At 39.7% G+C, this 27,735-nt stretch overlaps 1 protein-coding gene across 3 annotated transcripts in view; it reads right to left on the bottom strand.

Annotated features, from left to right (window-relative positions):
- The window catches only part of ARFGAP3 (ADP ribosylation factor GTPase activating protein 3), a 50,355-nt gene that overhangs the window by 20,432 nt on the left and 2,188 nt on the right, over positions 1 to 27,735 (bottom strand). Inside the window, exons 2-10 of one of the 3 annotated variants that reach the window (XM_063134317.1) lie at positions 19,704 to 19,822; positions 18,702 to 18,774; positions 17,630 to 17,761; positions 10,575 to 10,658; positions 9,628 to 9,715; positions 8,580 to 8,639; positions 7,702 to 7,746; positions 4,427 to 4,473; positions 1,973 to 2,112 (exon numbers count right to left, since the gene is read on the bottom strand). In XM_063134317.1, coding sequence (XP_062990387.1) covers positions 1,973 to 2,112; positions 4,427 to 4,473; positions 7,702 to 7,746; positions 8,580 to 8,639; positions 9,628 to 9,715; positions 10,575 to 10,658; positions 17,630 to 17,761; positions 18,702 to 18,774; positions 19,704 to 19,822 — 788 coding nt within the window. The remainder of the gene's footprint in view (positions 1 to 1,972; positions 2,113 to 4,426; positions 4,474 to 7,701; positions 7,747 to 8,579; positions 8,640 to 9,627; positions 9,716 to 10,574; positions 10,659 to 17,629; positions 17,762 to 18,701; positions 18,775 to 19,703; positions 19,823 to 27,735) is intronic. The other 2 variants (XM_063134319.1, XM_063134318.1) reach the window with 2 other exon arrangements.

Consider the following 27,735-nt stretch of genomic DNA (forward strand, 5'->3'; position numbering starts at 1 on the left):
TAGAATTCACTGTAGGAACCGTCATTTGAATAAGTGGTTTTGATTGTTGTTGTTGCGACGCCTGTATATTAGGAGGTAGCATTGCGGGCGGTTGTATTGGCTGTGTACTAGCATCTATCAGACTAGATTGAGGGTTAGGTAATGTAGCTGAAGGTCTCGTCACGGGTTCAGCCCGTGGTTGTCCCCGGTAGTATGGTACTCGGGCGTAATAGGTTTGGGGAGAGTCTCCCCATTGTCCCTCGTAAGGTCTTTGATAATACATATCTTGACCGAAGTATTGGTTTCTGTAGGGATTCCGTTCCCATCTCTCACGGTGTGGCGAACGGGATCTGTCTCTAGATGGTGGTGGTCGGTCGTAGTAGTAATGACCTCTCCCAGAATGTCCAGAGAACATGGAATCTGGAGAGTCGTGTCTATAGCGTCTGTCCTCAGGTCGTGCCTGTCTAGGCGGTATAGGAGCTGGGGATAGATCTCTTATTTCCCCCTCAGAGGTAGAGGTTAACCTCGGACCATGTGCCGACAGTGGCCTTAATGTTGGTATAGGCGACAATAATAGCGGAGGTGGAGGTGGAGGTGGTAGAGGTTGTGCCGGCATCGGCATCGAGGTCGTAGTTTCGGTAGCCGAAGTTTGCGGCAGAGGATTGTTTGCCGATGTCGATTGTACGGTATCGACTGTCGACATCGGTATATTAGTCGGAGGAGGAGAAGATGGCCAAGTAGGGTTCGGCACATTCTTTCTAAGAGATTTTTTATTTCTCTTTTTTCTACGCTCCTCCGGTTTTGAGGCAGTATGCTTTGCCTTTTTTGCTTTCTTTGCTAATCGTTTGGCAATGGAAAGCGTAACGCTTTTCCCGGGCGTCACAGGCAACTCCGGCTGTTGTTGTGTCTGAGCCAATAAAGGAGATTTTGGGGAAGTTTCAACAGGCTCCATAGTGCTGGACGTCGACGTCGAGGGTTTTTCGACTGATTGTAAGGTTTTACTCCAAAGCAGCGCTTTTAGCCTATCTGACCTGTGTCGTCGCATTTGCTTGGAAAAAGCTTGGCAAAAACGACAGGTCTCGACGATATGAGCTTCACCCAAACACAAAAGGCACAAAGAGTGTCCGTCTGAGGGGGGAAGTTTACTCCCACACTTTGTACACTTCCTGAACGGGGCCTTGAGGGCCATGCGCCCTTTTGGGCGTTTTCGCTTGTCGCGAAAGATAGGAAAAAGAAAAAAGTAAAATAATAAGAATAAAGTAGAAATACGAGAAGGATAGAAAGTAGAGAAGAAGAATAAAAATGCCTCTTACAATTTTATTTTTCTACAGAGAATTTCCCAACGAGGTCACCACAATGGCGGTCGAAAGAGAACTGAGCTACAGGGCGGGAACCCCTCAGCTTGTGCATGCGCACTCAGCGCATGGGGGAGGGGTTCCAGCCAAAAACGCCTCAGCTATAGAAGTTTTTTCCCGATCGAGACTCCGCGCAGGCACAGAGCCCATTTTGTGTGATGCACAGAGACCACGAAGAAGAACCAACGATACCCTCCACACAACATGATAACCAATGGTGATTCAAATAGCCAACTCTGCACTGCATTGGTTATTTGCATTGGTTATTTCAGCCAAATAACAGCTATTGGTTAAAAAAAACTCCCTCCGCACATCACGATAACCCATGGTGGGTTAAATAACCAACCATCGAATATTTAAACCACCATTGCCTTAACATGTTGTCTGAACCCAGTCAGTGAGAACCTGGAAGGAAATATTGCTGCAAGAAGGATGCCTGCACAGGCATTTAGGGAAAATCCACCTATTCCCCTAGTTGCTCCACTTTTTTTTTTTCTTGAGCCATTTGACACTACAATTCAACTTGGTGTTATTTAAAAATATCCCTGGTATCAAAGAACATAAAGCATAACTTCAAACATCCTGTATGTGAACTGCTAAGAAAACAATATTATCTATGCAAAATGAACATCACTTACAGCGGCTCTTCTTTCTCCGTTCTTCTGCTGGCATGTTTATCTTCCTTCATTTTATCGACTGCTTGTGCTTGTTTTTCAATCTCATTAAAACTCTTGCTGCTCATTTTCTGGGCCCCCAAGCCACCTTTTTTGGCTCCAAGCTTTAATAAGAAAGATTTAAGTGGTTTTATACTTACAGTGTCAACCAATGATGCAAGAAAATAAGAAAACTAAACAAAATAAAGTGTCTGTTGGTGCAGATAAGTAAAGAAATTAAATGTGAGTTATTTCTGTCTCATACTAAATAAGATGGAAATAAAAACAACTCCAAAAATGGCAATGGGAAACAGGCTCAGCTTATATAGCACAGCTAAGACATGGACTTGAACTTCCAGACAAACCCCAAGTAAGTCAATGATTGGGATAAGGAGCACTACAGGATATAGAAAAGCAGTCTAAGAACTTAAAGAAGAAGAGAAATAACTGATCAAAATTAGTACTCCTTCACTTCAATCCAGCTAGATACTATACATGCAAAAATGCAAGTTTCCATAAACATACCCAGAGACTGGATTTGGACGACACAATAATAAATGGTTGATTAAATAGTCCATGGTAGACTAAATAGTCCACTGTTGACTATTGTGCCGTCTGTCGAAGGGAGATCACGCCACGATTGGTTATTTCCCTTAAATGACCAACGCAAATAATCAAGGGCGTGCAGCACTGAGTATCTGTGCAACCATTCATTATTGTGTCATGTATCAGGCTCCACTGATTATTTTCCATGCCTACAGAGCCGTGAGGCAAGAGCAGCAGAAACCCCTACCACTCCTGCCCAGCGGGGCTCTGCAGACATGGGAAAAAATCCCGTCCTGGGAAGTGTCTGGGGAGCTGCTGATCGTGCTGTCCCTGGGTGGGGCACCGCCAATCGCAACGCCCCACATGTTCCCAGGGACGTGCACATCCCTTGCCTCCGCCCCAGAGGGAAAGTAGCGTCCCGATATGGAAATGGGGAGGGAGGACGTGGGGAAGAGAGCAACAGCCAACCCTGGTAATAGCCTACTCCATGGATAACTACTGCCCCAGCGCGACATGTTAATCGTCATCTGAAGAGTGAACTATTCACACAGGGTTAGCTATTGTGTCATCTGAACATACCCCTAGCAGTGGTTCTCAACTGATGGTCCGTGGACCCCAGGAGGTCCGCATAACCCACCCAGGGGATCCGTGGCACCATTCACATATTCACCATTCATTTCTGGAGTCCACTGATGACGAATTCCTACCAGAAGTAAAATATAACATCACTGAGCACCTGTGTGATTTAGCAACTAGCTTCAGAGATTACTTCCCTGCACCTAATCCTGAAAACTCATGGAGAAGGAATTCTTTTGAATTTGGTGGTATACAACTAACAACTCTATCTGTAGAAGAGCAAGATGCACTTGTTGACGTGACTTGTGATGGTTCATTGAAATCATTTTTCAAAGAATATAGACTGGACTAATTCTAGGTGAAGGTTTTTCCTGATTATAAGAAGTTAGGTGAAAATGCTTTGAAACAGCTAGTTTCCTTTTGTTTCACATATCTTCGTGAACAAACATTTTCAACATTTTGTTATATGAAGAACAAGCACAGAAATGGGCTTGATGTTGATCCAGATTTGAGATTAAAAGTAGGAAATATTGAACCGGATGTGGAAGGGATTGTTCAGGACAAAAAGAGGCATGATTTTTCCCATCACATTTAGGCTTAGTAGCTGCCAGAAAAGTCATAATTTGTTCAATTGTAAACTAGACGTTAGTAAAATTAAATTCGTCTTTATATTCCTAACTAAATCATTGTCATTTTTGCATGGTAATATCACAAATATCACAAATTTTATCGTCTGTTTTTAGTATACCTAAAATCCTTTGCTTATTAGGGGCTACCCCTTATTTTCTCCAAAAAATTGCTTCGCACAGGTAACTACCATAGAGATAACACATTTTTTCAAAAGTAGGGGGTCCATGGCTCAGCATTTGAAAAACAAGGGGTCCGCAGTACTTAGCTAATTGGGAACCACTGCCCTAGAGAGATGGGGAAGCATATGGTTCCCATTTATTAATGTGATCCCCCAACACATCCAACAGTAGCGTTTGTATATGTATACCTCTTTAACACAAACACATAACTGGAATGATATAAATCAAGTATTTGAAAAGGTATAGGGTTGGATTCAGTCTTTATTTCAAGCCAAACAATTAATCAGCAGGGGCAGCTTTTAAAAAGACAGCTACACACACACAGCCCTGTCCTTCGCCCTTCAGGATTGGAGTCTTATTGTTTATTTTGGATTTTTATACTTATCTTATATGTGGTGGCAAAGTACAAAATGAAACAAAACTAAGCAACAAACACAAGCTTCACAGAAAAATAATTTATTAGCCATTAAAAACAAGGGCAAGAAAATAAGGAAGTCTAAGCACCTACCCCCTTTTTTACTTGATTCGGCTTCTTCTTGATCATGGAGCTGAGCTCTGCAAAGATCAATGCACATTATATGATGATACATAAGGTATTATGACAAAAGTGGCTATTAACTGCAACTTCAGCAGAAACATGAAGTACCAGTAACTTTCCCTTTTTGTGAAATGCTGCTGTTTCACTATTAAGAAACTTTGCAGTACGATGCACCGTTAAATTTCTTATTTTCAAAATTAAAAAAGTGCTCTCTTAAAGGTAGACAAATAGGATCCTCATAAAATATCAAAACCACAAACGAATATTGCATGGAGGGAAGAGGCACAACTCAGACAAAACTAGGCACAAATTGGCAAACCAGTTTGATATAATTTCTTAGAAATATAACACACACACACAAAATGTAAGAAAAATGTATTTTCAAAGAGTTAGGTACTTGTATAATAACTTAGAATCATAAATCAAAACAAGCAGACAAATGAAGTAATTTTTTTAAAGTTGCATAAGATAGCTGCAATGTTGGAGATTTGTAGATTAAGCACATTACAGCTCTGTACAATTCAAATTGCTGGTTATGACCTATAAAGACCTGTATGGCTCGGGTCCAGATTATTTGAAAGACCATATTCTCCCTTACAAGCCTGTCCAATCCTCTTAGATCTTCAGGGGAGGCCCTTCTCCCAGTCCCACCACCATCACAGGCACGCCTGGTGGGCACGCAGGAGAGGGCCTTCTCGGTGGCTGCCCCAGGGCTCTGGAACTCCCTTCCCAGGAAAGCTAGACTGGCTCCCTCCTTTTAGAGGCAGGCTAAAAAAATTCTGTTTCGGCAGGCCTTTGGGTAGTAGTTTGGACCTCTATTGATGTGTTATTTATATACAGGATTTTAAAAATAGATATTCATATTTAAAATGTTTTTAAAGATTTTAATATTGTACCATGTTTAATTATATTTTAATTTGTTGCATATCCCTATTTGTTTTTAACTGCACATGTTTTAATTTGTAAAGCCGCCTTGTGGCGCAGAGTGGTAAGCGGCAGTTACTGCAGCCGAAACTCTCCCCACGGCCTGAGTTCGATCCCTGCAGAAGCTGGTTCTCAGGCAGCCGGCTCAGGTCGACTCAGCCTTCCATCCTTTCGAGGTCGGTAAAATGAGTACCCAGCTAGCTGGGGGAAAGGTAACTGTGACTGGGGAAGGCAATGACAAACCACCGCGCTACAAAGTCTGCCAAGAAAAAGTCAGCGAAAGCAGGCATCCCTCTAGGAGTCAGTAATGACTCAAGTGCTTGCACAAGAGGTTCCTTTCCTTTCCCTTTGGGGAAAAGGCAGGATATAAATATTAATAACAACAACAACAACTACTACAGACCCATTAAAAAAAGTAAAAAATGTTAAGAACATAAGAACAGCCGTGCTGGATCAGACCAAGGGTCCATCTAGTCCAGCACTCTGTTCATACAGTGGCCAACCAGCCATCGGCCAGGGATGAACAAGCAGGACATGGTGCAACAGCACCCTCCCACCCATGTTCCCCAGCAACTGGTGCACACAGGCTTACTGCCTCGAATACTGGAGATAGCACACAACCATCAGGGCTAGTAGCCATTGATAGCCTTTGCCTCCAGGTTCTTTAAATAGCGCCTTAAAATTCGATGCACTTTCCAGGTCTGTGTGATTTGCAATCTACATTACACTGAGCACGAGTGATTGGCAAAGGTCACCCAGTGATCTTCATGATTAAGTGAGAATTTGAACTTAGGTCTTCCAGTTCTAGTCTGACACGCTAACCATTTCACCACACTGACTTTTTAGCTACATAAAAGTTGGAAGCAGCATTTCTGACACAAGTAAGAGAGGCATAAATAGAGTCAAAGGAAATACTGAAATGCTATTTTATAATATTTTGAACTGGACTAAAGAGTGCATTTTAATATTAAATACCAGGCAACTTCTACAGAAACGGAGTCAGCCCCTTGGTCTACCTAGCCCAGTATTGTTGACACTGACAGGCAGCAGCTCTCCGGGGTTTCAGACAGGATTCTTTCCTAGCCGTACCTGGAGAAGCTTGGGATTGAACCCGGGACCTTCTGCATACAAAGCAGGTGATCTACGACTGAGCTATCCTCCCCATATTCCACCGTGCATGCAGCAAACGTTACAATGAAGTATTTCAAAGCTGCATTTGAAGCCCATTATCATTTTCCTATACTTTTAGTAGAGGACAAGTCCAGAGATAATTTTAAAAAATGTAGTTTTGCATTGCAATTTACATGAGAGTTTAAGTAACCATTTTATACACAATTAACCCATATCGGCACAGTTATCAACCTTACGGATCAAATTCTATATACTGATGTTTGCAACAGGAAGGAGAAATCCATAAAGCAGCAGCTTGGACTGCCGCTGCACTCTGGGTATATACTACTAAAATTTATGTCAGCAGCACCCTCAGCTCTAATAACCTGCTTCAGGGAGAAGACTGAATCTTTCCCACCTCAGCTGGCATTCAGTCTTATCAAAGATGAAAGGGGTCATCATCTATTTGCTGAATAAAAGAAGAGCCAGATTCATTTGAATGAGCATACAATATTAATGTATGAGAGGATCTCCAGAGCAAAGCCAGCTTAGGACGAAATCCTATGAGTTACGCCCCCAACCTGGATTCTTAGGAGCATCCTATGTAGGGTGGGAACCGCAGAGGAAGTGATCTCCCACCCTGCATTTTTCTGCTAAACAGGCTTTTTTGCCTATCTAGCAGGCCATTTCAGGGTGGGTGAGAAGGAGGTTGGAAAGGCCTGAGGATAGCTCATATCCTGGCCTCTCCAGTCTCCTCCCCTTCCATTGAAATGTCCCCCTTTTCCCCTCTCCGAGTTGAGTTGGAGGCCAGTCGGCATGGTTTATTCCATGCTGGCTGAGAGGGGGAGCAGGATTGGATTTCCAATTCCTCTCGCAAAGGTCAGAGCAGGGAATCTGAACTATCTGAACTCAGATGCCGTCTAGGAGCCATACGATTGCTCCCCTAAGGACATTAATATATTAAATACAAATTTATTAAATAAAGTTGTATTGGTATTTGAGTTTTTTAATAAAATATTAAAAAAATAGATTCAAAACAAAGATGGATAAAAGCTAGAAGCGTTGAAGATGGCTTATATGGTTAGTGAAAGATTCATTTGCTTAAACTGATATTGCAATCCAAGAAAATTGTTAAGGCTCTATATTCCACAGATGTACTAGACGTGGAAAATGAAGCAGCGAAACAGGATAACTAAAACGTCCACAGTCACCTTTGCTAGGTGTGGTGCCTGAAGCATTTACATTCTCCGTGTTGGCTAAAAATAAGAGATAAAAAAAACATACATCACTAACTAAAAATGTTAATGTTTTAAATAAACAAGTGTACTTATATGAGATGCCAAGTGCATGATCCTAAGGACTAACCTACACAGTTGAAACAGCAACATGGTACTGACCCCCAGGAACTGTCCATTTCAGAATGAAGATGGAGAAAATTACAGGCGTAAGTTCACCCTTGTTATAGGCAACATGCCAAGTGGCATGGTAGCGTAACTCTGTGAGAGGAGTGTTGTTGTTGTTTCGATGTGGGAGAGCATTCAAAACTGCAATCCCCCACTGGCATTCTAATTGGTATAGTCCCAGGAAGTCTACACCATATTAAATCAGAAATAAGGTCCAGGAATGAGGCCCAATATTTAGCGAAAGGGCACATTTGGTTGCGTTGTAATTGTGGTGAGAGCATATCCAAATACTGTGCCTCCACCACATGGTGCCAGTCATCAGATGCTCAAAGAGATTCGGAGTCACATAGGCCAAAAGTTATGGGAGGAAACACAAGCTGATGAAAACCACCATTCAAAAAACATGCCAATTACTACAAAGTTATTCATGTCTAGGACGCTCTGTGAATCACATGTAATGGTAAACAGATTTAACAACGACATACAGACCTGCCCTACATGCTTTTTCCAAGGTATGTCACAGGCAAAATTGGCTGTTCTATGGGCTGGAATGCCTTTCATTAGGATTCTACTGAAAAAATCAGCTAGCAGTGCAAAATTTGCACTGATTGTCTCATACCAATATCTCTTTACATGTGTACACATTAAAATACATGGGTCTTCCATTTCCATTTTGGATTCATTACCTAACGAAGCTTGTGGTGACACACTAAGGCAATCAACACTTGGTCCATGTTCAGGTTCTTCTAGAAATACAAAAACAATAAGGACAAAAAGTGCTTTTTAGAAGGATTTTTGAAAACGTATTCCTAGACAGATCATTCTCACCTCCCCACATGCCACATAGCCACTTAACTTTCTGCTTTCCTAACCAGCTTCTTTCCCCACCTTTGTAAAGCAAGTATAAACTGTGCTGATAAACAAGTATATTGTTCTTATCAGCTACACTACTAAGAAGTTAGAACTGAACCAGGATGATCAGGGGTCTGGAAACAAAGCCCTATGAGGAGAGACTGAAACAACTAGGCATGTTTAGCCTGGAGAAGAGAAGATTGAGGGGAGACATGATAGCACTCTTCAAATACTTGAAAGGTTGTCACACTGAGGAGGGCCAGGATCTCTTCTCCATCCTCCCAGAGTGCAGGACACGGAATAATGGGCTCAAGTTACAGGAAGCCAGATTCCAGCTGGACATCAGGAAAAACGTCCTGACTGTTAGAGCAGTACGACAATGGAACTAGTTACCTAGGGAGGTTGTGGTCTCTCCCACACTAGAGGCCTTCAAGAGGCAGCTGGACAACCGTCTGTCAGGGGTGCTTTAGGGTGGATTCCCGCATAGAGCAGGGGGTTGGACTCAATGGCCTTATAGGCCCCTTCCAACTCTACTATTCTTTGATTCTATGAACTTTTGCATAGATTTAAACTGATTAAAACATCTAAGTTTGGGTATGCATTTATCAATGGATTGAGTAATGCTGAAGCAGTCATTTTTAGACATTTTTGACAATAGCAATAAGATACTCTTCATGAAGCAGTATAAACAAGTCCCTTTGTGTACAACATCAACTCTGGGTACAACTGCCAACTATTTAGCATCTATTGCTACCACATATGCAATAATATAATAAAAGCTAAGAACACAAAAACCAATGAGACCCAAGAGCATTTAATTTTATATGCACTTTTCCAGCAGTTTAAAAATCTGTTTGAAAGATTTAAACAAAGAAATTATACCTTCTTTGCTTTCTGAATCATTTTCGGAAGAAGTCTGTTTTAGATTAATTGTGTCGTGGTGTGCTGTCTCCCACTCTGCGTTAACAACCTGCAAAAATGAAAAACTAGTTACTAGTACCTATTTGAAATAAGCTCAAAGCAACTAAAAACTGAACTACCTAAGGCATCGCTAATCTCAATATTCATGCTGTTGTTTGATCTATAGAACCAGTAAAATATTAGATAACTAAGATTTCATAATTCTACTTTCTCACAATATTTCTCTCAATAAGAAAAATGAAGCGTCATATCAGTAGTAAGGAAGATTAGGTTTCAACAGTTATGCCACGATTTGTAGTACTATAATATTTTACTATTAGCTTATATAAAGTTAGTTTATCTGCCATGACTTAGACTCAACAACCTTATTAGAAGTATTAAATCGACATAACTCATGGCACATTTGACCACAGAATTACATTTTGAGAAAATAATAACGGACAAAAATAATCATTACAAGACTCATAAAAAGTGACATTTTCATATTTAATATATAATGATACTCATCTATGAAGCAATTAGGCCTGAACATAAGGGTGTGTGATGCTTTTCTTGTCACCAGTGCCAAGTGGGAATTAGGGACTGAGAACCCCCGGCTACAGCAATTAATAACTGTAGGCACTGCAACATTGTGCCTGCACAGATGGATTATTTCATCCACCCTGTTGTTGGATAGATAGGACTTTTGCCTGCATAGGCCATTGTACAGGCACAATGGTGCACTGCCTTACTTTGTGAACAGTCCACACCCCTCAGATGTGGTAGGCAAGGAAAGCATGGGCCTTCAGTGCTCCTGTGATGGTAGATGGGGTTAGTGCACACCCATGCACAGGCCACAACTAGTATTGAAACCTTGCCACTTGAAAAATACGACAGACATAAGAAGCAAAATTCAACTTATTCTATACCCGAGGAGAAACGTGTGATGCAAAGAAGTCTTCCTCTTTTTCTTGAGGTGATAGAGGAGGGGCTCCACAGCCATCTATCCACAACTAGAACAAACACAGCAGGTCATCTCAGGATGTTCCCTCAATACTGTATGTTTGAGGCATAATCAGCAGTACAATAATTTTCAAAAAGACCATAAACATTCCTGTATAATGACACAGGTCTAGACCAATCTCAGATACACAGCAATGCCACAGAGGCAATTAAGAGAAGCACTTTCTTACGGTTCATATAGCGTTTTACTGCAGTTGCTAAACTCCTGACAATCTGCACTGGCATTCATTCACATACTTAAATGAAACAATAAGCATTAAGCAATGCTGAACACCTAGCAGTCTTCAAAATAGAATTCAGTCAACATCAGTTCTCTACGTTATAGGCACAGACGTTCACTCTGAATTTGGGAGTGACACAGTGCAAACCCAAAATAAAGCAATGGATTCTATGTACTTGGGGAATCCCTAGGTATGCAGAAATGAATTTGTAAATTAAAAGGAAAAATCAAAACACTCGCCTGTGAATTTCTAAGACCTATAGAGCCTAGATATAAAAACTGGAACAGTGGTTCCCAATTGGGGGTCCATGGACCCCAGGGGGTCCACGTAACCCACCCAGGGGGTCCGTGGCACCATTCACATATTCACCATTCATTTCTGGAGTCCACTGATGACGAATTCCTACCAGAAGTAAAATATAACATCACTGAGCACCTGTGTGATTTAGCAACAAGCTTCAGAGATTACTTCCCTGCACCTAATCCTGAAAACTCATGGAGAAGGAATCCTTTCAATGTGGTGATGTACAACTAACAACTCTATCTGTGGAAGAGCAAGATGCACTTGTTGACGTGACTTGTGATGGTTCATTGAAATCATTTTTCAAAGAATATAGACTGGACCAATTCTGGGTGAAGGTTTTTCCTGATTATAAGAAGTTAGGTGAAAAAGCTTTGAAACATCTAGTTCCCTTTTTATTCCATATATCTTCATGAACAAACATCTTCGACATTTTGTTATATGAAGAACAAGCACAGAAATCGGCTTGATGTTGATCCAGATTTGAGATTAAAAGTAGGAAATATTGAACTGGATGTGGAAGGGATTGTTCAGGACAAAAAAAAAAAACATGAGTTCTCCCATCACTTTTAGGTTTAGTAGCTGCTAGACATGTCATAATTTGTTCAATTGTAAACTAGATGTTAGTAAAATTAAATTCGTCTTTATATACTTAAATCATTGTCATTTTTGTGTGGTAATATCACAAATATCACAAATTTTATGGTCTGTTTTTTAGTATACCTAAATTCCTTTGCTTATTAGGGGTTACCCCTTATTTTCTCAAAAAAATTGCTTCGCACAGGTAACTACCATAGAGATAACAAAATTTTCAAAAGTAGGGGGTTCATGGCTTGCCATTTGAAAACCAAAGGGTCCACAGTACTTAGCTAATTGGGAACCACTGAACTAGAACATTAGAATAACTTTTTTTCAGGGGCCTGGCAACCAGCCCCAATCCTGAAGACAGTAGTATTCTATAGTAGAGCAGGTTAAGGTTACAGGAGGATAGGAAGCCCCCAAAGCACTAAAAGGACCTGTTTCTGACTTGCTGAAGCACTCCTACCTGGGAAAAACACTTTATTCTAAATCCCTACTTGACTTGTGCTTTAAAATAAACTAACCACCATTTCAAAACCAGGGAGGGTGTAAATGATCATCTACCATATTCAGCTGGTCAAATTTCTCTATAGCCAACACTTGAATTCACTTGCTCAGTTTACTTGCTTAAAAAGTTGACAATAGTCACTGGCTGCCTCCTTGGCTAGGAGTCAAGGCTGAACTACTCTAGATGTGATGATACGCTTATGACTACTACAACTTTTCAACACTATTTTATATATTATGAGATTTTATACATTATGAGGGGACAAGTCCCTGCCCCAAGGAGCTTACAGCCTAAAAAGCGACATAAGGGAGACATGGGAAGGGGAAAGAAACGAAGGCAGCGTGAACAGGTGGAAAATTAGAATAGTAAACCTCTAGATCAGGATTTAAAAAATTATAGAGGTGACAAAATTAGTAGGTAAAATTATCAGCTACAATGCTCTTAAAACAGTTAAGTATCTTGGTATATATTTATCACAAGTTCTGAACACACTGTTTAGAATAATATCAGTTAAAGAGAATGACTGAACACTGGAAATTACTGAAATTCATGGATTTCACAGGATTGCCTGTCTAATAATTCAGAGACACAGTTCTTTTTATTTAGCACAATTCCCTTATTCCTGACGAAATCCATACTTATAAAATTCACAGAGAATTATTTGATACCGGGGGGGGGGGGGGGACCTAGAGCAAGCATTATAAATTTCACAAGAGAAAGTCTTGCAAATTTTGCTCTGTGTTACGAGGCTACACGCAAGTGGCATAAATACTGTCATGGACTGATAGGGATACAGACTCCCTATAGTACAAGTCTGAAACAACATTGTTTCATTGTCATAATGCTTTGTCACAAAATGGATCATGGAGAGCCAGTGTGGTGTAGTGGTTAAAGTGTTGGACTGGGAGTTGGGAGATCCAGGTTCTAGTCCCCACTCAGCCATGAAAACCCTCTGGGTGACTTTGGGCCGGTCACAGACTCTCAGCCCAACCCACCTCACAGGGTTGTTGTTGTGAGGATAACATGGAGAGGAGGAGGGTTATGTACACCGCCTTGGGTTCCTTGGAGGAAAAAGGTGGGATATAAATGCAAGTCATCATCATCATCATCATTGAGAAAGGCAAAAGATGGAAAAGTTAATGCCTGGTCAAATTTTGATATTTTGGGGAAATGTCAGCCTTAATGTATTATGTGGCAATACTTCATAAAAATATTTTCATCTCAGACAAAGATAGGGTTTTATTTATTCTAAGAGAATAGAACAGTCTAAGGCTGCAATCCTAAACACACTTATTAGGTAGTAAGTCCCATTGAATATAGCAGCACTTACCTCTGAGTAAACAAGTATAAGATTGTCTTCTAAGTAAATGGATGTGATGAGAAAAAATATTTCATTTAAAGGTGCAATCCGATTTGATTTGATTTGATTTATTACATTTACATACCGCCCCATAGCCGAAGCTCTCTGGGCGGTTTACAAAAGTTAAAAACAGTGAACGTTAAAAAGTATACAAAATTTAAAACCATCAAAAACGTAAACAGTATAAAAACATGTTTAGCTAGGAAAAAACCTACAACTCCTAACATAACTGGCTTTGGCATGAGTGGTGTTGTAGGTCTTCTTCCTGTCTATAGAATTGTACCCTTAATTGACTTTTATAAAAGGTAGCAGGTTATTTTGGAGTATTTATAAATGAGGTGGTAAGTAATTTGCTATAATATTTAAATATAGGTTTATAGATCAGATTAAGAGAATATTGATTAGGCCAAGACTAGTAACATCAATAATAAGAATTGTATTATACAATTTGGGGTCTAGTTATCAGTTGATTGAGACGTGCCTCAATTAGCCTCATGGAAGTGTGTAGTTGTTGACTAGCTAACTGCCCTCACTGATATCAAAGCCTGCTCAGGGGCGGCGGGACAGGGGGTGTAGTCAGTAATTGTGCCTGCATAGTGCCAATCAAGGCACCATTACCTCCATTTTTATCTCTATTTTTCTGATAAGTATGGGAATTATCCCTCAATCACCTTGATGTAACAGCTAGTAGTTTCTATTAGTGGATAATTTCACTGGCTGATACTGGAGACTTGTACCAAAGATGTAAGATTTGAATTAACCAAATTATATTTCCAACATCTATGTACATTTGGGGATACAGTTTGCTCAATCTCTCCAGATGTAGACATTAGTTAGGATAGGAACTTAATTCCCACCTGAAGTGGCAGCAAGCCGTTCTTTCTAGTGAACTGCTTCACCTGTCACTAACGTACATGTCCTACGATTCAAGCTCACTGGCATATGATCCTCCAAGACATTACTAGCAGAGGGGCCTCTCCACCGGTGGAGAGAGGTTCCACTAGAACAGGGCTTCACCACTGTGGAAGTTAAGGGTGAAAGTTATTCCTTCCTGATGTTCCCACAAGCAGTAGTAAGCATAGGGTACTAAAACGTGGGTTCTGCCCACTCCCTCCCAAAATGTCAAATCCTTTTTAAATAATAATTTAAATAATAATAAATAAAAGGTCATTCCAGAGGTGAATCAGAGCCAGCTTTGGATCTGCTGAAGCCAAACCCACTTCATTCCCTGATAACAGGCCTGATCTGAGTACCTCAGTGTAGGTAGTTCCCCAGTCTTATTGCTTTCAATGGGGAGGGCAATTAAAAATGAAAACTCTTGCCAATCTAACAAGTTCGGTTCTTCTGCCCTCATCAGCAAGAACCAGCAGGACTTCAGATTTGGTATATCTGCCATGTCTCTCCCTCTTTTGACCCCATTTAGGATTACTCTTCTCAATTTAGTAAATAACTAGTAAGTATATTAGAATTATTTGAAGAAAAATGGAAAAAATATGTCAGTAAGAGCCAGAAAGGTAAACTAAATATGAGACTAGGAGGAACTGATGTAGTAAATTTAGCACACAGTAGAAATCAATTAATATTAGGAATGCTGGAAAATGCAGGAATATTAATAACAGCAGAAATTGGAGAATGGTTTTCGATCATTCAAAGCACAATAAACACACAGTTTACCAAGGTACATATTGTTTAACGTGATTTGGACTTTATTTTGACCCTGTTCAGTGATTTCAACCTTATTTTGACCCTGTTCAGATGACACGCTAAGTCAAAGTAGTTAAGCATTTTGAGCTAATCATTATGGCTTAATGTGTCATGTGAACCATTCCTAATCATGGTGGCTACATAACCACAGTTTAAACACGTTCACTAAGCATTTGCTGCAAAAGGGTTAGCTGCCTAACCATGGCTTAGCGTCTTGTCCGAACAGTCCCTTTGTGTCATTAATGATGGATAAAGAACTCTTTGGTTACAGTACATGCTCCCCCAACGTGGAATCCTACAGATGTGGTGGACTACAACTCTCAGCATCACCAGCCAAGCAAGGCCATTGATCATACTGTTGGAAATGATGGGAGCTACAGTCCAACACATCTGGAGGGTGTCATGTTGACAAGGGCTGGTACAGCAGATGTATCTAGCCTATTGCTTCCAAAGAACAATCAAAATCAGTTTTTCAAAAATAGGACTAACTCTTAGAATAAATGCCTAACAATTTGCCCTTGGTTTTTCATCAGTAAACTGGGAAGAGTAATTACATTCTGAAAGGGTTTTGTTTTATTGTAAAGGAGCATAGAGCAACAAATAACTGATAAGTAGCAGTTAAAGTTGCCTGCAAATTTTAAACATTTTTCCAGCACTGCTTTTCTGCCACTTCTACTAATAATAAGTCTATTTATTTTCCTATCAACCTATTAGTACTACAAAGTATAAATTCTCTAAAACATGCCTCAAATTAAAGACACAAGATCAGATTAGCAAACCTACTTATATACTAAGCTATTGAAAAATGTAAGAATCAGTTTATTTCTTGACATGTGCGATAGAAACTTGACTTCCCAAACCCTAAATTATGCATTGGTCTATAAATTTTACTTTATAAAGATTCAAGAACTGCAAACTACAAAATTAAAACTTATACAATGTTACAAATAATGGACTGAATACAGACTTGCCAGGAGTGGAACTCTACTAATTGGACACTTCCACAGGCAGAAGAAAGGCAGCAATTTTTGCCCATTCCTTCTCCATCCTGCAGCCCCCTGAATCTTCTCTGAAGGGCTTGAAGTTCCTCTAGAACAGAGCTTTCCAAACTGTGTGTCGCGACACGTTAGTGTGTCAGCTGCAGTGTGTCACGCGAACGTAACGAGAAACCTCTGAGTCTATGTGAAATAAGCAATACCAACTTGCATGCATTTTTACGCAGCAAAGGTGCCAATTAGTATGGTGCACTAGTATATTCCCCTTCCGTCGTATTCGTGTATGCACACCACGGTCGAGGGATCATACAGGTACTGTGCATGCGCAGTATGCATAATCGGGTCAAAACAGCTGATTCCGTGTCACTTCCGGTGACGTGGCTGTACCTGAAGTGACGCATTCAGGAAATTCCATGGGTCCAGTTTTTTGATAGAACACCGTCTCAACCGCCACTCGATCGCAGCTCGACAAAATTGGTTCAATGTGAAAAGTCTTGGAAACGTATGTTATTATCTTGCAAATCATATATTTAAAAAAATATAAATGAAAGGTTTTCATGAGATATGTTGTGTCCCCATACATTTCATTATTACAATTTATGTATGTGTCCATATCTCTTACAAGGGGTTAGTTTAACCTCCGGTTTGCTAATAAAGCTGAATTACTGTGTCGCGAAATGATGCATGTCTAAAAAGTGTGTCACCAACATGAAAAGTTTGGAAAGCTCTGCTCTAGAATATTGTGGGAGGTGATGCAAGGGACTACAGGGGGAAGGAAGAACAATATTCACTTTCCTCCAGTTGGGAGCCTTCACTAGATCTTGACCCTTCCCAACTAGAGGAGCCCTTCTTTTCACAGAATAGCAAATCTAGATCCAACCCATTAGAAATACAAGTACTGCAAATATTATTTAACCTGAGTGTGTACATTTCCCCTCATATAAAACAGAATAAAAAGAATATCAGGAAAAATAACGCATCTTGAATGTTATCATTCCAAAACATAATAAATGCAAACCACTGCTGAACTTGTATAAACTAAGTAACCCTTATAGTAAAAACTCAAGAATGTTGAGTGCCTGGCACACTTGAAGTATAATTTATCAGTTCCAATACAGAATCTTTTATCTTCCCAGTTTAACTGCATGCAGCATTGTAATATAGCTAGATACATCTGAATGCCATGTGATTTGTTACACATAAGTTTTATAAAAACATCAAATTTGTCTGGAAATACAGCATTGGTGTAGGCAAAACAAAACTCCATCAGTGTTGTATAATGCAGTTCACTTACATCAGTACCATACTTCCGTGTTGCCTGAGTTGCAAGAGATTTAATCTTTTCCCTGTAAAGCTGAGAAGCCCGACTGCTGTACTTCGCATTGGTGTCATTTGTAGTGCAACCGTATTGATGAAAAAATGCAGACTACAAAAGAAACAGAAGGAACATATGTTCTAAAAAAATGTCCATGGATTTGTTCCCCTAAGACACAGATGGGAAGCCTGGGGCCCACAAGCCAAATTCAGGCTTCATGGCCTCACCATCAAGCCTGCAAAGGCCTCAAGCAAGGCCCTTTCTCCCCCCCACCTCCTCAGAAAACCAAAGGTGATCAGGAAAGTCAAGGGAGTATGACGCCATGGTGGTTCAGCCTGTAGCCTGCTTCACTCAACCTTGCCTAAAATGAAGCCAGATTCCAGCTGGACATCAGGAAAAACTTCCTGACTGTTAGAGCAGTATGACAATGGAATCAGTTACCTAGAGAGGTTGTGGGCTCTCCCACACTAGAGGCCTTCAAGAGGCAGCTGGACAACCATCTGTCAGGGATGCTTTAGGGTGGATTCCTGCATTGAGCAGGGGGTTGGACTCGATGGCCTTGTAGGCCCCTTCCAACTCTGCTATTCTATGATTCTATGAAAACAAATGTATCTAAGATTTTACCAGTTAATCAATTAAATCAGTCTGTTTATGCCTTACTCTCTTCTAAAAAGGTTCAAAGCAGGCACTGCTACACTTTCAAACCTATGTTTACATCCATACGGCATGCAAACTTGATTTTAAACAAGGAAAGAAAGCCAAGTTTCTCAGAAAGCAAAATCTTGCATCCAATAGCTCATTGTTAGAGCTGGGAACTTGTTGGAACTTGTTGGAGCAGAATCGTGAGGTAGAAATTTGTGAGTAAATACATGAAGTGTAACTTCATTGCACTCTCACAAAAATCACTTCACATAGAGCTCTGCTGCTACGTACGTTTTATGATCAACATGAGACAGAATTCCAGGAAACTAGGGGGGAAACAAACAATTTAACATACCATTAACAAACAATTTTATGTACAATTAACAAACAATTTAACATACAAACTTACAGCATTAGCGTTTCCTCCAACTTGCATACACCTCAGTTGAAACCATGACCAGTTAGAATCTAATTCTGTAGACCTACCGAATAAATAAATAAATACATTTAATACTAAAATTGGAACAGCTACACAATAAGCACATAAGACTTTGGGAGACAATATTGTCTTTTGTCATCCCCACAAAGCCTTCAAAGTCACCACTGCCTTTAAAAAGAATCTTTGTTTATTATGAATTAATTTTCATTTATTGTCAACCAACTTAGAGGTCTGTTGTTAGGCAGAAAGGCAAGATACACATATTTTAAATCGCTAAATACAATGGCAATACATTTGGGGAAATATACCTTTCTACATGTTATCTACAGATATTATAAAAATATTCCACCTAAGGGGGTGGGCAATGAAACATGAATCTGTTCTCATATTACTTTCTTTAGATCTACCTCTAAAATTGTTTAAGTGTTCACAATACATTGTGAATGTGAGTATTCAAAAACTCATCTCAAACCCAGGATTGGTGGTCGCTGCCTATCAAGTATATGCTCAGAGCAACTAAAATCAGTTTCTAAACTTCAGTTTGAATAGGAAGGCGTCCTTCTGCGAATGGAGGGTACCCTGAAATCCAACCTTCTTCTTTGGGACCAAACAATTATATGGATGTTACAAAGGAATTCTCACTTATTTAGTACCGTATTTCTTTGATTGTAAGACGCCCACTAATTTCAGTACCAACAGAAAAAAAGCTTTGATTCTAAGAATAATAAACGCACCTGCGATTCTAAGATGCACCCCGTTTTTAGAGATGTTTATATGGGGGGGAAAGTGTGTCTTAGAATCGAAGAAATACGGTATTAGTGCACAGTAGTACTCTAATTGTTAACAGGCACATGAGATGCAAAACATTTACTAACAATAAAATTACTTCAATATGGGGGTGGGGAAAACTGCACAAATACATCAACACAGGAAAACATCCCCAACACAGGAAAAAACATACAAACTACTTACCGAATGAAACTCAAGTGAACCCCAAGGGATCTGTGAGTCCCTGAGCAGTCAATACACAGGAAAACACCATATGTTATGCTTGCCCAGCTTGGGTTTTTTGCTCCGCAGTCAAAACACATCTAGAAAACACCCACAAGTTTATTGTTAAGATTACTTTTGTTTAACTATTTATGCAGCATGCTAGTTCTCATCTGATAAAGCCACGATTTGGAAGATCTTCTAAGAATTTATTTATTTTATTTATTTATTTAAGGATTTTTATGCCGCCATTCAGCCAAAAAAAAGTATTTCTTGACAGTCCCTGCCCACAGGCTTACAATCTAAAAGACATGACACAAAAGGAAAGGGGATTGGGAGGGAGGAGGAGGAGGGGGAAAAGGAAAGCAAATTCAGGCACTACAATCTTAGTTGGAAAGTTCAGCAGTTACAGTTGACAGCAGGAGGGAGGGGGCTCTCAGCTGGAGCTGGACCCAGGCACAGTGGAGAGGTGCCTGGCTGCTGTTTGCACTACTTAGCATCAGAACTATGTTTTACTGTAATTTGGGGGTGGAGGACTGAGACAACAACATTGCAACGTCATTCTTAAGGGGTTAGAACCACCTGTTCTAAAACCAATACTATCCCCTTCACTCTCCAAGATTTGCTTCTATGCACTGCCAGCCAGTAAAACAGGTCTCTTAGTTCCAACCTATGTAGAAGACCAGATGAAATGTTGGAATTTACCACCAATTCCAGTATTAAACATATCAGTTTTAAAATTGTAGGCAGTTGGGGTACTCAGTGCTAAAGTTTACTAGATTTCCTCCGAGAGCTTTAAGAACATAGATTCAGAAAATAACTTGGAAAATCCACAGTTCAATGAGTTAAGCAATCTTGTTGGTCACACTACATTGCTGTGCGGGGCAGTGGAGGGTTGGTAAAGAAGAAGAATTAAGTAAAATAGAAATATTAACTCAAAAGGTGATTAAAATGTAGAAATGTTTTGAACAAGCAAACCCCACTTTGAGCTGACTAGCTTAAATTCGCTTTACTGCACCTCTTACACTGGTCAACAGGGATCATTATCTAGTTCACAGAATGGAATTTGACAAGAATCCACTAAGTCTAAAGTCTCCTCACCACGTACACATTACAAAGGGTGACTGTTCATAAACTATCACTCAATACAATCCTTACCACATCATTTCAGAAAAAGTAGTGTGGTGTCTGCAGAACTCTAAATTACTCAAACAACTGAGCTAAGGCAAGAAGTTAATTCCCTGGATGCAATTTCTAGTTTACCAGCAGATGAGAGATTTTCACTTACCTGCTTCAGCCTTTATATGCCTACCAATTTATTAGGTTGCATGTCAGAAAACTGTACGAACAAGCCCAGAATGGCCACAGCTGCAATTCTATGTGCATTGAACTGGGAGTATGAGTACTGAATACGGAGGGATAGAATAGCACTGCGTTTTTATCACTGTAACATTCACTTGGGTACATTGTCACATTCTGACAACTGCTGCCAGTTTTGAACATCTGCATATAAACAGACACTTCAACCAACATTAAAGTGCCCAGCATATGTGTCTTGCTATTTACTGTTTTACTCTGTACAGCACCATGTACATTGATGGTGCTATATAAAAAAAAATAATAATAATAATAATAATAATAATAATAATAATAATAATAAACTATTAAACATCAGACCATCTACCACAATATAGGCAAGAGGCAAGCAGAATGTACCATCTTGAACAGATGTTGCTTTTATCCGCTCAACAGCAATATCAGTATCTGCATACCAAACATTGCCTGTTATTTTTCTCTCCACCTAGCCCCTCAAAACAATTTTCCTGAAATAACCATGGTCTTAGCACCTAATGTTTTTGTGGATACAAAATTCACATTTATACATTATTAAATAGTTAATTCTCTTCAACTAGTCTGCCTGCCCACGTTATAATCCATTCGTTCTGCTACTTTTGTATTTCATCATCTTAAAGATAGCTTCATCATCCTGGAAACTTCATTCATTAATCTATTAACATGAAATAGTTCAGAATCACGCTCAAAATGAACATGCAATTTTAAACATATTTCCATAGAACACTAGGATAAAATTACTTTTCTCTTTAGCAATAATAATAATTTATTTATTTCTCACCTGCCTCTGGATTGAGGCGGGTAACAACATTAAATACAATATAAACCAAATGCATAAAACTGATTAAAAGAGCATATAAATCCAATACAATATTAAAATAACAATCAGAACATCTTAAAATTCTTAGGTTTAAAATTCATCTGGGTAGGTCTGTTGGAAGAGATTAGTCTTTATGGCTGTCTTAAACTCAGAGAGAGTATTAAGTGGATAAATCTCTCCCAGCAGGCCATTCCACAGTCTGGGAGCAGCAGAAGAGAAGGTCCTCTGGGTAACGGTTGTCAGCCTAATCTTGGCTGACTGGTGTAAATTCTTCCCAAAGGACCTGATTGTGCGTGGCATATTGTATGTGAGAAGGCGATCCCGCTGGTAGCCTGGACCCAAACCATGTAGGGCTTCCAGAACATTTGAGAACTACAAGTTCAATCGCAGCTTTTAAAGCTCAGCTAAAAACTTTTTTTTCCTAAAGCTTTTAAAACTTTATTTTGTTCTGACTTTTATACTGTTAGTTTTACTCTACCCTGTGCCTGTTTGGTGCATTCTCTTCCCCTTCTTATTGTTTTATTATGATTTTATTAGAATGTAAGCCTATGCGGCAGGGTTTTGCTATTTTATTGTTTTACTCTGTACAGCACCATGTACATTGATGGCGCTATAATAATAATAAAGGTAATAACTAACACTTTGTACTTCGCCAGGAAACTAATTGGCAGCCGCTGGAGTGATTTTAAAGTTGGTGTAATAAGGTCCCCCCTAGGTGTACCAGTGACCAACCTGGCTGCCATATTTTGAACTAGTTGAAGTTTCCGAACTAGGTACAAAGGTAGCACTACGTACAGCATATTGCAGAAGTCGAGCCTCGAAGTTACCAGTATAACCGATAATTGTAGAATGATACACCAGGAACTGGGCAGGGGGAGTGTGTCCCTGTTGGTTCTGCTGGACCTCTCAGCGGCATGCGATACCATTGACCATAGTATCCTTCTGGGCCGCCTCGCTGGAATGGGACTTGGAGGCACTGTTTTACAGTGGCTCCATTCCTTCCGGGAGGGACAGACCCAGAAGGTGGTGCAGGGGGACTTCTGTTTGACTCCTTGGCCATTGGCCTGTGGAGTCCTTCAGGGTTCTGTTTTGTCCCTCATGCTATTTAACATATACATGAAACCATTGGGAGAGGTTGTCCAGAGTTTTGGGGTGCAGTTCCACCAATTTGCTGAAGACACCCAACTCTACTTCTCCTTTCCACACAACCCCAAGGAAGTTGTTTCGGTGCTAAACCAGTGTCTATCAAAAGTAATGGACTGGATGAGAACAAACAAATTGAAACTTAATCCAGACAAGTCAGAGGTGCACCTGGTCAGCTGTAAGGCAGATCAGGGAATAGGGATTCAGCATGTGCTGGATGGGGTTACACTCCCCTGAAGACACAGGTTCGCAGCTTGGGTGTACTCCTGGGTTCAGCCCTGAGTCTGGATGCCCAGGCTTCGGTGATGCCAAGGAGTGCATTTGCACAGCTAAAGCAAATGCACCAGCCACGCCCGTTCCTAGAGATGTCTGACCTGCCTTAGTTACATCCCAATTGACACATGCCTTAGTTACATCCCAATTGGATTACTGTAACCCGTTCCTAGAGATGTCTGACCTGCCTTAGTTACATCCCAATTGACACATGCCTTAGTTACATCCCAATTGGATTACTGTAACACGCTCTATGTGGGGCTACCTTTAAAGAGCGTTCAGAAACTTTAACTGGTTCAATGACCTACAGCCAGACTGTTGACCAGGGCTGCTTACAGGGAGCATACAACTCTGCTAAGACAGAGCACTGTTAAGACAGCTGCACTGGCTTCTGTTTCTGGACACAATTCAAAAAGTGCTATAAAGCCCTATACAGCTCAGGTCCAGATTATCTGAAAGACCGTATTCTCCTGTACAAGCCTGCCCGTCCTCTGAGATCTTCAGGGGAGGCCCTTCTCTCGGTCCCACCACCGTCACAGGCATGCTTGATGGGAACGCGGGAGAGGGCCCACTCAGTGGCTGCCCCGGGGCTCTGAAACTCCCGTCCCAGGGTGTTTCTGGAGGCAGGCTAAAACTTTTTTGTTCCAGCTAGCGTTTGGGGATTAGTCTGAACCTCTGTTAATGCACCGTTTATATGCTGGATTTTAAAAAATTATTCATATTTTAAAAGTTTTTAACTGTTCTAAATGTTTTAATATTGTAGCTTATTTAAGTATTGTTTTAATTTTGTATATCTTTATTTGTTTTAACTGTACATGTTTTAATTTGTAAAGCTGCCTTGAGTCCTAGTTTTGGGGGAAAGGCAGAATAATAACAACAACAATAATGTTATGTCAGAATGTGCAGAAGCAAACAAAAATACATGAAAAAAATATTTGTGAGCAATGCATTTTGCACTGCAAAAAAGGACTGTCTGGTTTTTTTAAAAAATGCACACATTACAGTACTCCACCCACTCTAAAAGGTCACTGTTCACCAAGAAGAAAATGAAAACATGATTTAACTACAGTTAAAATTCCTAAGCCAGCTCATCAGTTTTCAATCTAAAATCAAAGTCTGCACTCCATTTTGTCTTTTAAAAGAGTACCAATACTGATAAGCAGTATGGAACTTTGACCATGAATTCTCTTAAAGAGAAAGAAAAAAATAAGGATTCAGGATGTCACTAAAAATTGCATTGCTTTTACACGTTTAAACACATTTAAAGAAGATTTCCCCATGTTACAAAAAAAACCAGCTAAGCAACATTTTTTGCTTTGAATTAAGAGAATTTATGACATGTTTCATGGCTCCTCACCCAACGTAAGTTGGATGGCACAGTACAAAACACTATACATGTTTGATGTTAGTCCTACATTATAATGTAATTTTAATATAGTTCTATATAATATTTCAGGAGCTTGGAGAGTACAAACTATTCACTTGTCTTTTCCACAATCAAAGATATTTATGAATCCTGAGCCAGCACTCAGGAGCTACTTTACACAGTCCTTTACCAAACACATTTTATTTCCTAGTGAGATCAGAGTGGATCACAAAGTTTTTTTCATATCACACTCACAACTGCAAGGAGTTAAATGTCCCAAAGATCTCATAGCATTTTAAACCTGAAAGCCATTATGCACATTTACTAACTTTCAACACCATGTTGGGTTGGTGTGTTTTTAAAGCCTGTCAGGTTCAAACATTTGAAGTAAAATGTCTTAAGTACACGCAATTTAAGTATAAAAACAATAAACTCAACAAATATGCCTGATATATCCTGGTGCTGTAGGGATTCAAACTTTCATTATCCAAACATACAGGGGGGGGGGGGGGGGGAAACAGGCCATGCCTATCCCACAGAAAATCTTTCTGGGGATTGGTGCACTGGCAGAACTGGTTTTCCACAGGGTGGTGGCTTGTTAACCATGCAGTGTGGTTTATTATTATTATTATTATTATTATTATTATTATTATTTATTTATTTATTTATTTATTTATATAGCACCATCAATGTACATGGTATTTTCTCAAACAAGCCACCTTGAGAACCCATGGCTTGTTCTTAGGTTGTTCAGGGCCACACTGCATGGTTAACAAACAACCCCACGGAAAACACAGTGTTTAGATAACACGGTAACACACCTTGATCAAAAAGCATTGTGATCAGCGAACACGGTAACTCATGGTTCAACAACAATCCACACTGGGATTGTTAATCTTCTTCAGTGTTCAATACCTAGATTACCCAAATTAAGGAATTATTCAAAGGTTAATACAAAGACGTTTACTGCAGACTTTTATTTCACTTAGCATTTTCTGTGTTCTATCATCCATAGGCACTTTCCTAACACTGATTGACAGGGCTGGCTGTACCATTAGTCAGCAGTTAATTTCTGGTATCGAGCTAAGGCAGCAAAATGTTATTTATTTCTGTAATTTACTGTTGTGTCTTTACCTCTAGAAAAAGACATTTGTGGAATTTTCTGCGTCAGGTGCCAAAATAAACCTGGCCAGAATTGGATTCTATGAAGCCTGATTTGCTATTCTGCCTCAGGTAGTAAAATATCTTGGGCTAGACCTGATTAACAGCCCAATGCTACACTGTGTTGCACTCAGACAGACATATGTTAAGATGCCTGATCCTTGCTGGGTCAGAAAAAGGGCCATTTCAACCAGTATTCCGTTTCTAAAAGTGGCCAGCCAAATGCGGATAGAAGCTCATAAGGAAGACATGAAGGTAATTGCCTTTTCCTATAGTTTGTTGCCAGTAACTATTGCACAGACATATACTATCTCTGAAAATGGCTGCATTTAGCCATCATAGCTAACAGCAACATGAGTAACTTTTTGAAAGCCATCTAATCTAGAGGCCACCAAAACCTGCAAAGCAAATTCCTAAAATTAGTTATGGATTGTTAAAATATTTATTGGCCTGGGTTTTAAAAAATCAGAAACAGAAAAACAGGCAGCAATGTCCATCAGACAAGCTTCTTTATGAATACCTTTGTGCCATCTTTAGGCAAAATAGAAAAGACACTAATTTGCTATACAGTGGGCATCATTACTAGCTGACCACAAAAAGAAACTTTGCTATTAAGGAAATTGTCTCAGCTATACAGAGAGCAAAGTCATTACTAAAGCAAATTATTTTAATGACCAACCCATGACATTTTTGAGTTCTTCTGCTAACAAATTGACCAGCACAACCAGAGTTGTGTAGTAGCAGATGTTGGAGTCGGACTAGGATGAATAGTGTTAAAACCTCCTCTAGCTTCATGTCCCTGGGTTTCTTCACAGCTTCATGTCACTTTTTCATATATAACAATATATTTTAAATTGTTGAGAGCCTTTTACATATATACTATACAACATGATTGTAAAGGTGGTGACTATTATTCCTATAATCCATATGGCGACTGAGGCCAACAGACTCATCTAAAGAGATCATTGCCGAGTTAAATTCTGAACAGGGATCATTTGGGTTCACATCTCACCTTTTAGCTATCCCAGCTATAAATGATAAATAGTCTGCTCCTACTTCATACCTGACTTAGAATCTGGGGAGGTTGCAATCTTAAACTCATTTTGCTCAAGCATAAATTTCCCTGAGTTCAACAGGACTTATGTACAAGTAAATATGCACAAGACTGCCAACTTACAGAGAAGACAGACACACATTCTAAAATGCAGTGTAGCTGGGAGTGATTTTAGGTATACATTTTCTGCCCTAAAAATAAATGCCTTAAAACTCAGCCAGCAAATGTGCATTCAAGCCATTTGCATCACACTTTAGAACGGATTTCTGTCTTAATCCTAAACCTGCAGTTCTAAGCACACTTACTAGAAAGTCCTATTACTTCAAAACAAGCCTTTCTGAAATCCAACAGGACTTTACTTCTGAGGAAATGAGTTAGATTAAGTTTTACATTGTGCCTGATGATGAGGTAGGATTCTCTGGAAACGACATAGGAACAAATAAAAGGGAAAGGGAGAAACCATATTGATAATGAGAAAAGGCAGGAGAGAGCAATTGTGGAATACGACAGCAAAATCCACGAGAGTTAAAAAAGAATCAATAAAAAGAAATAATCTTTGAAGGGCTTTTAAAAACAAGCATTTAATAGAATTGCAGCCAATAAATAATATTGGCTTTAATAACTAATATTATAATATCTACATATTACAGAGTGTTCATAAAAGCTCTTTACATTCTTTTCAAGTAAAGAGCATTATATAAAGCATTGTAATATATGACAAGATAACATTTTTAAACAGTGTTTTTAAAAGTCAGTCTTCTAAGGAATTATAGGCACCCAAGACACACCCCAAGAACCAAGAGGTTGAACATCCCCTCTGTGTTCCATCCATCAACTGTCCCTA

The sequence above is a fragment of the Elgaria multicarinata genome, chromosome 9 (assembly GCF_023053635.1).
Source record: "Elgaria multicarinata webbii isolate HBS135686 ecotype San Diego chromosome 9, rElgMul1.1.pri, whole genome shotgun sequence".
In the NCBI taxonomy this organism is placed as follows: domain Eukaryota; kingdom Metazoa; phylum Chordata; class Lepidosauria; order Squamata; family Anguidae; genus Elgaria; species Elgaria multicarinata.